General features: G+C 34.9%; 1 protein-coding gene across 4 annotated transcripts in view; it reads right to left on the reverse strand.

Annotated features, from left to right (window-relative positions):
- RIMS1 (regulating synaptic membrane exocytosis 1) overlaps nt 1-14650 on the reverse strand; it is a 207631-nt gene that overhangs the window by 106966 nt on the left and 86015 nt on the right. For 2 of the 4 annotated variants that reach the window (XM_019471127.1, XM_019471126.1), the window contains exon 15: nt 3933-4004. The exons of 1 other annotated variant lie outside the window; for it this stretch is intronic. In XM_019471127.1, coding sequence (XP_019326672.1) covers nt 3933-4004 — 72 coding nt within the window. Of the gene's footprint in view, nt 1-3932; nt 4005-12135; nt 12220-14650 lie in introns of all 4 variants that reach the window. One more of the 4 variants, XM_019471125.1, reaches the window with a different exon arrangement.

Below are 14650 nucleotides of genomic sequence, written 5' to 3' on the forward strand. Positions count from 1 at the left end.
TTTAAACATCATAACATCCATAAGGTAAATATGGATCCCACTCTGTGCCAGAAAGTGCTTGCTTGCTTTTACTATGAATGAATGCTGCAATCTAACAAAGCCATCGTGTTCTCAGTGCTGATTTTTCTCATTTTAGAGGCTAAATATCCTGGAATTTATCTGAGAGCCCAGTGAAGCACTAGGAGAGCCTGTCCTGCCATTACAGAACAGACACTTTACCTGAAACTCAGAAACTTACCTCCTGCTCTTTCAGTAATACCCTTTTTACACACCTGTCCCCTTCCACTAGAGAAAGATAGAGGATCTGCCTAACTAAAATGAAGACAAATTAGGCTTAAGATTTGCATTAGACGGGGTATTACATTGAGACGAATATGCTACTTGGGAGTGCAAATTAAGAATAGAGCTAAGAGGGAACTGCAGAAAAACTAGAATGGAGTTAAGGACTTGCTGGCCTAGAAGAAAGATCAGTTGCTGAAAGGAAGTAGTCTGCAAATGGCTGATCAGGAGAATGAGACAAAAAGGAACGAGCATGGGAGACGAAAGCTAGTGTATGACTGAGGAAATGAGACAGAAGTGAGATAAGTATGGAGAAGAGAGGAATTTGGGAGAGAAATGATACCTGGTAAGCAATGAGACTGCCACAAACACATACGTGTGTATCTCATCTCCTGGTTCCTCACAGAGGAAGGTAACACTATTAGGTAGTAATTATAGGTAGCAAACCTATTAATTCAACTGGCGATGGTTTACAGGGGAATCCTGCAGGTTCTAGCTCTGCCTGCACACAAGAAAACTCAAATTCCTTTCTCTTCAGACTGATGCCTCAGTGGCAAATACTAAATAAAACATGGAACTATAAAGAGAAACTAAGAATAAGAGAGCATCACCAATCCAGCGCACCTCTGGCACAGGGTCCTATGTAAAATGTAGCAGGTACAGTTAAAGACTGTATGTATTGTAACATATATGACAGGTAACATCAAATCAGGCATTTCTGGGGTGAGCAGTTAGGGCTGAAAGAAAGCATTTTAGGGTTGGGATGAACCAATTTTTACCACAGTTTTGCTCATTCATACAAGCACAGAAAATGTTTGATTTTCATGTAATCAGTTTTAGTCCTTCAGAAGAGTTTACCGAATCCCATCTTAAAGGCTTATCTATCTCATCAAATTATTAAGAGAACTGTTAGGTTCTGTAAACTATCCTGAAAAGGTTTGCTTTTTCCCTTTTATGTACATTTCCTAAGCTATCACATAGAGAATTTAATCTTATATAGCATGTTGAAAGGCTTTATAGCGAAGCTAATAGCATGCTGATATCTTATTCCAGTAATCTGCTTAGCTAATAGTAGACAAGATCTGCAAATTGCAAAATAAAGACCGAATCTAAGACAGAAATGGATATTTGAGCAAGAAATAGTCTTGAGTTATATTTGCCATTTGACAAGAAAGTTAATCGCCTGTCCTATTATCAAAACTTTCTGGCACTAGTGCAACATTATATCTATGATGAAATACTAAAGTACAGCACTCAGACTTACGTAGACATTTGTGTCTCACATCTAATAGCAGTGAATCATTTTATGGAAACAGAAACCTACACCATGTGCCATGGAGACGTAAAAAGAAGCAGCACAAATCATGTTTCCCTATGCTCTTGTTGCACTGGGTTCATCACTCTTAAGATCATTAGAAATCAGAGCTGGCTTTTCCCTTCTGGAAAGAAAATGTTGCTATGTGGACTCATACTTTTGGTAACTTTACTTAACTTCAGGGGAAAAAAAACAACCAGATTTTTTTTTTCCACATTTCTTCAAAAAAAAAAAGAAAAAAAAAAATCAAACTAACACCCCCCCAACCACTAGCACTAGGTAGTGACTACAATCATTACCATACCAATGCCAAATTTATCTCAGCACAGCAATGACTGAAGTATCAACTTCCAATCCATTAAATCCCATATAAATTCTGTATATAGACACTAGCAATATTTCACAGTGACCTCCAGACTCACACTTTCTCATATACATGCATAAATCCTCAATCATATGTTCCAAAAAAAAAGAAGCTTTGAATTATCCAGAAAAAAAAAATCTTAAAATTTCAGACCTGGGCAGGTCATTTCAAGCAGAGAAACACATTGCCCAAGCCTTAAAAAGGCCTCTTCTTCATAGGTATAACTACATGCTTATCCTTAGAGATGGAGCCCATGTGCTACTGATGTATTCAGCATAACACCTCATAATCACAGTCCCTGCAAATCAGTTCCTGTTATCACCTACAATATCTGAAATTCTAAGTATTTCAAGATTATGATTTACACCTTCCATATATTGAGATTAGTGTAAAACACTAATTAGTGTAAACAGGATTTATTGAGGTATATGCTTTTGACCTGTGCAGTGATCTTAACATCTGTAGAAGAAAGATGCCCCCAGTTCACACACTGAAATATCAGGTTTGAAATGTAAACACATATACAGATACTCTGATTTGTCCAATTGCAAGTGTTGTGGGATTTCCTTTTGTACTCTGCCAGTGTCTCTCACTTTCTTTGCTCTGCCCTTTTGCCATCAGAATCTCTTATATTTTCTTTCCCTTCCTTATCCTTTCTGTTACCATACTTTCTACTTATGTTTCTATTTTTTCCCCTCCCATTTACTTCATATGTCTTTCCCACCTTATCTTCCTTCCCAGTTTCATGCCAAGCTTTCTAACCATATAGTCTGAACGGTTATCAAGAACTGTGAGCCCCTTGGACCTCAGTCCCAGTGGCTCCTCTTACTCTTCAGAAGTTAGAAAAAAACAGGGAAAAAATGGCTTTAGTGATCTCAATGGCAAAACTGTCCCTGGTTTAAACACAGCAAGGATTTCAGCCACCGTTTAGGTAATTTCTTTGGTCTAAACTGAAAAAGCAACTGGGCTGTTGTGACAACAGAATCGTCAAAACCAAGAAAAATGTAACCATTGCTTTTGGATCAGGAACGATAATCTGGGACTTGAAGCAGTAAAATAAAATAAAAGTTTTGCTACATAATGTGCATTTTCATTAAAATAAAAATGTGTCTGTGTTGTTCATGGAAGTGTTTCAACCCTCACAATGTAAACAGATGTACATTGCTCCTCTGCTAATCAAGATAACATAAATCTGTTTCTGACACGGCAGGATATTTCCTCTCCTCCCTGCTCTTATTTCAGCTAATACACAGGGTTTAAAACTCAATTAGATGCACTTATGATTTAGTATATATCTTTTTATTTCCCACTTTTTCTTAAGAATTTGAATACATAACTCTGTACTACTGTAGCATCAAAGCTAAAAGTTACAATGATAATACAAGTACAAAAAATTCAACGAATACAAAGGTTAAAGTCCCAGTGTTTATATTAACTTTATGTAATGATAGATTATAAAATTTTCTATACATATTTAAATGTGTAACTTAACATTTTTACATTATAAAGTGAAATTAATTTGATGAGAGACATCTTGAATTATTAATCTGTTAATATATTTTTCTCATCCTCAAACTTACTGTAAAATAGAAGAGATTTTTTGAAAAAGATCAGTGGTAAAGCACAGAAAAAGTTTAGTCCCATACTAATGAAATATGCTAGCCATTTCCAAATTTCCCCTTACAGAGATCAATATAGTGGCAACGGGTCTCAGATTTCAGCTCATAAAATGTATGTCTTGACCATTGAGTTTATCTGCAATGATGGAGAATGCCAGAAAAATTCCATATGTATGCAACACAGCAAGCAGTGCTAATAATATGGATACAAAGTAAATAATACTGTAAATTACAACAACATAGCTTTTGGTACTGTCACAGATTTTCTATTTTAAAAGCTGTATTAGAGGTATATTCCAAACACTGGAATCAGATTGATTATAAGATGTGTTTACTCATTGATCAGCAATCCTACCTTTCTGTTTCAGTTGCGGAGCCTTTCCTAGTTTGTTTTTGGCTGCTATATCTTTCCACTTTTCTGGACTGCCTGTGAAATGACATGTCAGAAAAGAAATAAACAAAGAAGAAAAAGAATACAAAAATATGAAGATTATATATTTAGTAATGTATTGTAAAGCTAGTAACAAAAATGGTTGACAGAAAAAGTTGACGTGAAAAAGTGACAACTGTCTTAATGAACAGGCTCGAGGTTTAAGACACATGGCCCTGGTTAGGTTTGATTAAGGCTGATGGTGTGAAAGTTATGAGGTACCAAAACAGGGGAGATGATAACATTAAACCTGACTGAACAGTGCAGCTAGTTCCCACTTCACAGTCTGTATGTGATTAGAAACAATGCCTCCTCAGAGGCCTCTCAGTCCTCTCTTGACAGCATGAAAAACAAATGCAGAGTAGACAGCAGGAAACAAATGTTGCAGAAAGGACCAGAAAATACTATTCAAATGTAAACTTTAAAAATTGCTTTTAAAACTAAATTTCAAAAGCAAAACAAATACTGCATCATATCAATTTAAATAATGCTGTCACTGTATTACTAAAAACTTGGTTTCTCAAAAATCCTATTGTATTAGAACTTGTTAAAGTTTTTGAGAAACAGTTTAAAACAATTCTATTTTTTTCTAGTCAGTATAAATAAGTTAGAAGTTTATTTCATTCCTTTGCTCCTTTCCCACATAAATCTTTCATAGAATTCATCTGACATTTGGATAGTGAGGCAATTTGGATAGTGAGGCACTAGATACCTCTGACAATCTAAGCATTTACTCTGATAGTAAATAAGAACAATGAACAGTAATATGAGTCAATAAATGTAAGAACGAAGGTAAAGCATGTTTCACCGTTATGACCCAGGACTATAAATATACTATGAAAATCTCTGCAAGTCTTGTGTGTTCCAAAATTTCCATTACTATCCACAGTAATGTCAGCATTTACAAATTAGGATTTATAATTTTAAATCTCTGATAATCATCAATATATATTAGCTTTTTAGAAAAAAAAGTACATAGTGTTTTTCAGGAGTGGTCAAAAACAGGGAGTGATGATTATTCATTGATAGACCAGAAATGTTGACAAACCCTAACTTGCATCTTACAGCAGTGCAAGAAACATGTATAAGAACTTGCAACAATATAATCAATGTCATATATTAAGCTATAAAAGAATTACAAATAGATAAAAATAATATTTAAAAAGATATATTTTCCTTTTAAACCTTTGTGGTTATAAAGAGTAATCCAGTGTCTGAACTGGAAGACACCTAAACAGCTGTAACACCAAATTATACCCAAATAATATAATCACAGTGGATTTTCATGAATTGTACCTACTGCAATATTTGATGAGCATTATATTGTGACAAAGAAAATACTGCAGCAAAATACAAAATGTTTTTCTGCGTGAGCAGAGCTCATTACCTGATGCTTTCTGGGTTTTAAAAGAATGTATCTTCTTACCAAAAAATAATATCTCAGATTAAAAATTAAAATCCCCTTTGTCCTCAAACTATTTTCTCCAGATTTATTTTTTGTTTATTCTCATTACTTTTACATTTTTTTCTTTACCAGGACAAATACAAGGTGGATACACAGAGAAACACATATTAAATGCTGCAGCTTTACTTAAAACCTAAGGTTAGCAAAGTATTTAAAGTTATGGTTAGATCCACTGAATGCAGCAGCATTATCATTCAAATGATGTCACCCTCTTCATTTTCTGTTTCGTTGGTTATGGGGCTTATTTTCCTCTTACTCCTTATATCACTTGCTTAGACTGTGACATTACATGCAATGGAGAAAAAGAGCACATAGTGACTACTCTTTGTAGGATGGAAAAGCTGAGAGTAGGACATGCTTTCCTGTGAAAAGTGGCAAAGTAATATATAGCACTAGTGAGCTGAATACACTTACTTCTCTGCTCTCTGTGCTGTCCTTGCAAGCAGCACACATTAGAAATACGTTTAAAATCATAATTTCCTTTCTGTTTCCTTCCTCTTGCTAAGATGATGCTGTATACAGTTCCATATAGCTCAACTGCCTACTACAGTGCTCTCAGTCCTGGCTCGGCTTCAGCACACTGTGGGCATTGGCAGGTACATATTTACATGTAGGCGTTCTTTCATGCCCATATACAATGTATGAAGAGTGCACTGGGGATAAGAACACTCATGTCATACTCAAATTTACCTCTTAAATGTACTTTATAGGGGATTAAATATTATCTATGAACAATACATGCATATATGTACTTACACATAAAAAGAGAAAAAACTAAATATGTGAAAGTATTATGCAGAGCATATGAAGAATATACTATAACCAATACCTCATTTACTTGGAACTATGATTTGAGTAAATAAGGATACCTCTGTGCTGCTCCAGGTTTAGCACTTAGGTGGTCTACACTGTCCTGTTTTGGAATGCAAGACTCCAGCGTCCTTGTTCTTCACAAAATTTGGAAACATGGATGTGAATTTGGACAGAATGAGCAGAAACAGAGAGATGGTCACATGCAGTGAAGGTGGAGACATGCAGTCAAATATATAAACCAAAAGCATTAGGGCACTATCTGCTGAGAAAGGCTATATTTCTCATTTCCCCTTCTGTTGATTTAATCCATACACTTTAAGGAAATGTTAAAATTTTTAGACATAATATCAACATTCTAAGATGCAATAAAGAATGAAACCCACAACAATATTTTTAAAAACCTTTATACTCTACATGCTGAACGGCAGTACTGTGGCTTAATAGTTGCCATTATCCTTCTTGAGAATTAATCTACAGTATTGTTCATTAGATTAATATATAAACCTATACAGAACATCTTCCCTTAGGAATTTGAAAAATGTGTATTTTGTCCTTATACTGTGAAATTCTCCTGAAAATGCAAGTCAATTTCATAATTTCATGTATTTTGATGAAAACTTCATATTCTGTTGCCAGCCTGTCTGCTACAGTAATAATTAACAACAATTCAATAACAAAGTAGAATAACTGACTCAGCTGTTTTTTTTTAAATTCAAATAAAATTCAGAATATTTCTTAATTTCTATATTATGTTCATTTCTGCTGAAGCTGTTTAAGAACCTCAGAATTTGTTCACAGCTTTCAATTTGGCATAAACATTATTAGCTTGTCAGTTTATTATTAGTTTTTTATGGAATATATGGTAAAAACATTTTTTTTCTTGATAAGGTGTATCAATGTAAGATTTTTTTCAAATATCAAATTTGGCTTTTAATGAGAAAACTCAGCACAATTTGCAGTCCAATAATAGTCTAGGGTATGTAATAAATTTGCATATATACCTCCATTATGGTGAGGAAATGCTAAAATTTCTCTTTAAGGTCATAAATCTACCAACTGTCACACCAAATCACTGATCAATGAGGCCCTGTTATGTATATAGACAAGCACTATGTATTATTTTATATACAGACAAGCTATTCACAGTTCATGTTCCAAAGACCCATGTGCCTCAAAATATTTAGCACTGTTGAGTGTAAACAAAATCTACACACAGAAATATGCTAATATTCCTATCAAAATTAAAAATTACTATTCCTAAGGTGACAAAATAACATTTTTATAAAATTCAGTGTCTAACATTTAAAATGACTTATTACTGGCTTGTACAAGAGACCTCAGTGGTTTGCAGTGAGTCTGTTCATTTAGATAGCCTTAAAGCCATCAAGAACGTCACGTTCAATACTTCCTGATTTTTCCTGAAGATTTCTGAAAGGCTGGATCTACATGGTATGTGAGCTGGGAGGTCACAGCTACTCTGAAAGCTTGGTAGCTCCTCACACTCATTCCTAGCACTTCAATTCGTCTTGCAAAACTGCCTCCCTGATCAAGTCACATAGCGTTGCTGGAAAGACAGGAAAGGATCACCCAGGCCAGCCTGCAACTGACAGTGCACGGCACACCTCAAGTTCTCTTCGTGAAAGTACCAGAAGCGTACTTGCTCCACAGGTGGCCTCAGGATGACTCTTGGACAAGCATTCTTACAGATGCATGCATGACTGCCAAAAACTGCTTCTCTTAACTGAAAGTATATGAAAATTAATTTTTTAAAAGGCTTATTTTATCCAGTCTTGGTTATACACTGAAATTATATGCAGACTTCTCAAAAAGAACAGTCTGAATAAAATTCCCACCTACCATTAAATGCTCAACTTTCATTCTCCTTGTTTTTATCATCGCTTACAATTTCACAGTTTCACAGTTCTCCAGTTACCAGAAAGTCTTTCACTTTAGACAGACTTTCTAATACTCATTTCTAATATAGAAACCACAAAACCTCCCAGCAATGATGCTATCAATCAAATTCAAACCAAAAGCTATTCTTTAAAATGTCTTAAAGAAATACATGATACTAACCAAACACTTGTTAATTCTTAACACTGAAATAACAAAAAAGCCATGTCTTCATCTCGTCTAGGTACATCAAGGAGTCACTTTTTCTGATATGGCAAGTGAACGAATTCCAGAATAACAACAATCTTGCCAAGACCTTTACTAAAATTTATGTTATGAATCATTATCAATAAACACAATGTTGCAAAAATGGAATTTAAATGATCAAAATTAGAAATAATGCATAAGTCATATGTTTAAGAAATGTATTCAGAAATAGATCTTCTTGATTGCACCTTATATGCAAATTGGGCCAATTTGTAAGATAAATCTGGAATGTACTCAAATGAAGAGTAAGATGACATCGGTCAAAGTCAATTAATCTGTGAAAACATGATTTGAAAGCAGTGATAAGCAGTTAGTTAATTACCCCTGCTGATCCATCAGACACTCATTCCCTGACACCGCTTCATCAGTTGTCAAATTGATACAAGCATATCTTAAAAAACCATAAATTATAGAACTGAGTGGTGTTGGCCAACTGCCAAAGCTATGGGAAATAATCAGAATGAATGCAAACTTAAAGAGTAGAAAACAAAGGTAAAGCACCTGTGATTCCCTCACTGATACTCTCTCTACACACAAGGTGGGCTATTATTTTGTATTGGGCATGCAATGCAAAGAGCCCAGTGTTCTCCTAACTTCTCTTAATCTGGAACTGGGAGGCTGCAGTCATCAGGACTGGGGTTAGCCTAAACTCCTTCTTGATGCATAACTGACTGCATCACTGGGATTTGGTGACCAGATTACCTGCAAGACTTCCAAGCACAAGAAGGCACTGATTTCACTAAGAAAATTAGACTGCTGTTTCTCCAACTCAAAATCTTTGCCAGAATAGATTCTATATCCTACACATGCGTTGCTGTAATATGTTTGCTAAGAGGTATTAGATGATTTCAGTCTTTCTCCACAAAACTTTGGCTGACACCAAAAGGCTTACAATTCTGCATTAAGGATGGCAGTATTTAGATGAAAATCTCATTTCACTGATATGTGATATGATTATGATTTAATTCTAATCACTTCAATGACAACAAGGTTTTATCAAGTCTGATCCACTGAAGTCAAAGACAGTCTTTCCATCGACTTGAAAAATGGGAAGCAAAATTAGTTAAAAATGCCTAAAAGATACAAAGTACATTTGTAAACTATTAATAGCTGTCCCATCAAAGGGATGTGTTGGCAAAATTTCTAGAAATGCAGTATCTGTAAGGAGGGACAATTTTGAAATAATGTTTCACAAATTTAATTTTATAATTTATAACGCTGATTTACTCAAATAAAAAAAGAAATGCTATCCAAACAGAATTACACTCTTCCCACCTTGTATTAGTGGAATACATCCAGTATCAAGCAAACATGACAAATTACAGTACAAATATAAGTACTGTGGACAGACTTCAGCAGAAGATAAGCATTAGCACTACAGTAACGGAGGTTTATCCAGATACCAGTCTTCCAGTTTTAAGTGCAACTTCATAAGAGTTCACACATGTATGGATTATTTACATGAACCATCTGTATCCTGTCATTTACTGTAACACAAAAAATTTGAAGGGAAAATTTTGAATTTGCATCTCAATAGAAATTATAATGTCTGCTTAAAAAAACCCCAGATCTATCTGGAAAAAAAATACCAAAAAAATGAGATAAATCTGGAATGTACTCAAATGAAGAGTAAGATGACATCGGTCAAAGTCAATTAATCTGTGAAAACATGATTTGAAAGCAGTGATAAGCAGTTAGTTAATTACCCCTGCTGATCCATCAGACACTCATTCCCTGACACCGCTTCATCAGTTGTCAAATTGATACAAGCATATCTTAAAAAACCATAAATTATAGAACTGAGTGGTGTTGGCCAACTGCCAAAGCTATGGGAAATAATCAGAATGAATGCAAACTTAAAGAGTAGAAAACAAAGGTAAAGCACCTGTGATTCCCTCACTGATACTCTCTCTACACACAAGGTGGGCTATTATTTTGTATTGGGCATGCAATGCAAAGAGCCCAGTGTTCTCCTAACTTCTCTTAATCTGGAACTGGGAGGCTGCAGTCATCAGGACTGGGGTTAGCCTAAACTCCTTCTTGATGCATAACTGACTGCATCACTGGGATTTGGTGACCAGATTACCTGCAAGACTTCCAAGCACAAGAAGGCACTGATTTCACTAAGAAAATTAGACTGCTGTTTCTCCAACTCAAAATCTTTGCCAGAATAGATTCTATATCCTACACATGCGTTGCTGTAATATGTTTGCTAAGAGGTATTAGATGATTTCAGTCTTTCTCCACAAAACTTTGGCTGACACCAAAAGGCTTACAATTCTGCATTAAGGATGGCAGTATTTAGATGAAAATCTCATTTCACTGATATGTGATATGATTATGATTTAATTCTAATCACTTCAATGACAACAAGGTTTTATCAAGTCTGATCCACTGAAGTCAAAGACAGTCTTTCCATCGACTTGAAAAATGGGAAGCAAAATTAGTTAAAAATGCCTAAAAGATACAAAGTACATTTGTAAACTATTAATAGCTGTCCCATCAAAGGGATGTGTTGGCAAAATTTCTAGAAATGCAGTATCTGTAAGGAGGGACAATTTTGAAATAAATGTTTCACAATTTAATTTTATAATTTATAACGCTGATTTACTCAAATAAAAAAAGAAATGCTATCCAAACAGAATTACACTCTTCCCACCTTGTATTAGTGGAATACATCCAGTATCAAGCAAACATGACAAATTACAGTACAAATATAAGGGCTGTGGACAGACTTCAGCAGAAGATAAGCATTAGCACTACAGTAACGGAGGTTTATCCAGATACCAGTCTTCCAGTTTTAAGTGCAACTTCATAAGAGTTCACACATGTATGGATTATTTACATGAACCATCTGTATCCTGTCATTTACTGTAACACAAAAAATTTGAAGGGAAAATTTTGAATTTGCATCTCAATAGAAATTATAATGTCTGCTTAAAAAAACCCCAGATCTATCTGGAAAAAAAATACCAAAAAAATGACTACTGCCAAAGCAATGGAATACCAAAACTGATTTGAGTAGAAAGTTCAAAAAACAAAGGTGCTTCTATTAATCATAGGTGGTATTTAGCATAAAAATTTATTTAAACCACTGGTGTTTTTAACCAAAACCTACCTTGTTAGGAAAACCTGCTCCATGGAGACCATCCTGATTTAGGACAGAATTTATGAACAGTGCCAATTTTTACATACATCAACTAGTACGTGTTACCAAGACTTCCAACATACCAGTTTGTGGGGGGTTTTTTTCCCCTTAGGAACAGTTTGTTAAAAAAGGGAAAAAAACCCAATAAAAATAAAAATAAACACCTAGACAAGAACAGGCTCTACAACAAATATTTCTCATATTATAAAGCACCACAGTGAAAACACCACCAACATGTACAGAAGCAGGTAAAAACAGACTAAAGAACATGAACACAGATGATGTTCTGTTGTATTAGACATCTTACTTCATGGTTTGTGACCATTCAGGCAAACAGAAAATTTGAAAAGACATTAATTCCTAGGTGCTTTATAACAGTTCAACAAAATGCAGAGATGATATATAAGCTGCTGTTTTATTTTGGGCTTCTGGAGGTTGTAAGTCTCTTGCTACATATATGCATACTTTTAAATTTCAGTATACTCCTCTGAGAGTGCAAGATGCAGTAAGCCACTTTTCAACTGGGAGGAGTTGACTAGTACCTGTCATCCTCCGGAGATGCATGCTGGATATGAATCCTGGGACTAGTAGGTCGTCTCCTCTCTAGGGAGGGGGACCATCTACCCCTGTTTGCCCGTTCAATAAAACAGGAAAAAAATAGGATATTTAGTTTGTGATAAAATTAAATATATGGTATTTGGGACTGGAAAAATACCCCAAAAAGTAATGAAAGTGTCATTTAATTACTTTTTCTAGCAGTCTTCTAATTCCCAAGTATACTATTCTTATGGCTGCTTATTGCAGAAACATTACAGCTGAAACAAATTCTGCCTAAAGATGCAGAATTTAGACCAATATAAATCTTTTACATCGTGTACCATTAAGTTTTCAAATATTCTCAAATGCTAGACTATCTAAAAGCCTGTCATTTGCATAGAAAGTTGTAATTCCAAACTAGAAGAGCTTTTCAAAGACCATATGACAGTCATTTTCTGTCGACTACTGGCTGGTATTTTGTTAAGCCCATCTCTCCTAGCTCTTTGCACCGAAAAATGCATTCTCAGTAAAAATGTAGGACTATGAATTACAATAAAAATTCTAAAGGCATAAAGTGACCCCTTCCTGGAACGCAATGAGAGAGTAAAGGTAAATTAATTAGCTACAACTAAGCTACACGCATTTGTGTACAAGTACTGGAGTAATGTTTTTTCATTTAGAAATATATATTGAAAATGTGTGCAGCCTCTTCTGTTCATTTCTCTGTATCCCTGCAGTACATGCCAGCAGATTATGTTATATAATTAAATTTAACAAAAAGGACCTGAATTGTGAATAAAAACTGGTGTCTTACATGATTTTTTTTTTCTTGAAAAAGCTCATTTAATTTAGAATATTATATACTATGCTATAGACTGGTGTTGCTTATTTTGTTGGGATGTTATGTTGTTGTAATAGTACAAGTGTATGTATAACAATTTACAAAATCAAAATATACTGATTAATTTACAAACAGCAAAATGTTTACATAAACTCTGTAGACTAACTAATATTTCACTTTCTGAGGCATCCTTCCAGTCCATGTAATAAGGAAAAGGGTTTAATTTATGGAACATGCAAATAACAAAGGTTTCAAGATTAGCGTAACTTGAACAGTTAGGTAGATCCTTCAGAAGTTTCAAGAGAAAATAGGTTGTTAGTAGTTAGTTTCTTTTTCTCTCCAAAGCAAGAGTTAAAGAAAATGTTAATGCATCAGTGCACTCAGTCAAAGCCCTTAATATGCTGATATCCACTATAAATATTAAACAGCATGTGACAGAATTAACTAGGTCATGCAGTATGAACTTTGAGAACATGCTCTCTTTCACTGAATTTTGAATGACCATGAGCCACAGTATAACGCAGACAAACATGCAATAACCTATTCCTTTACGTGGTTGAAAAGAACTGGAAACACAATACGTTGCATACCTGATGCAAACAGTTGTTTTACTGTACATTATTTTAAATGTAAATGGTGATATTCAACATAACTGTTAAAGGCACACAATATAAACACCTATTACTTCAGACTTACTAAAAAAACCTTAGAAAAATCAACATGAAATCAGGACAGGTCTTTATTGATTAAACGACAGCTCCAACTTCTCTGTTATCTATTTATGAGTAGGTAACAGGTAACTGTTCAGCTTTGTATCTTGTTTAGGTGGTAGTGACCAGCTGACAGCAAACATCCTGAAGATCCTTGAAATGTTTTGATTCCTACTGCAGCGAAGCACCTCAGAACAAGTGTAACACAGCTGCTGGGCTGCATTTTGCAGATACGCTGACCTTGTTGTACATGAACTAATCCTCAAGCTGTGCTCCTCGGTTTTATTTGCTCACATCTCCACTGACTAACCTCTCAAGACCAAAGCATACAAACAGTACCAATCTGTACAACTGCTCTTGTGCTAACTGCTAATACACACAACAATTGCTTGCAACACAAGAAACTTAGAAGATGAATAAAAGCCACACTAAGTATTATTAGCGTGTTTTCCTGACGAGGCTGGGGGTCGCACACAGATTTCTCTGTTCTAAGGAAATGGTACCCAACTTACAAAGAAAAAAAAAATCAGAAATTGTGAGTCACAGTGAAGAGGACAACCAAAAAAAATCATACTAAAGGAACTAGTGACAGCAAAAAACATTTTCAAAGGCATTAGAGAGTATTTATAACTGTATTATAAACTAACATATGTCTTACAGATCATCACAAAAACTTCAACAAGATAATGAGTTTGAACAGCTAGGAATAAATAAGAGGGGGGAAAAAAAGGAAAACAAAAAGGCAGGCATGGTGCAACTGTATAGATATATTAGTAGGGGCTGGATCTTTTTAAGCATCCTAGTGTATACTGTGCCAAAGAGAAATATATAGAATAATAGAATTGTTTAGGTTGGAAAAGACCTTTAAGATCATCAAGTGCAACCATTAACCTAGCACTGCCAAGTCCACCACTAAACCATGTCCCTAAGCACCACATCTACACGTCTTTCAAATACCTCCAGGGATGG

The sequence above is a fragment of the Aptenodytes forsteri genome, unplaced genomic scaffold (assembly GCF_000699145.1).
Source record: "Aptenodytes forsteri isolate BGI_AS27 unplaced genomic scaffold, ASM69914v1 Scaffold256, whole genome shotgun sequence".
In the NCBI taxonomy this organism is placed as follows: Eukaryota; Metazoa; Chordata; class Aves; order Sphenisciformes; family Spheniscidae; genus Aptenodytes; species Aptenodytes forsteri.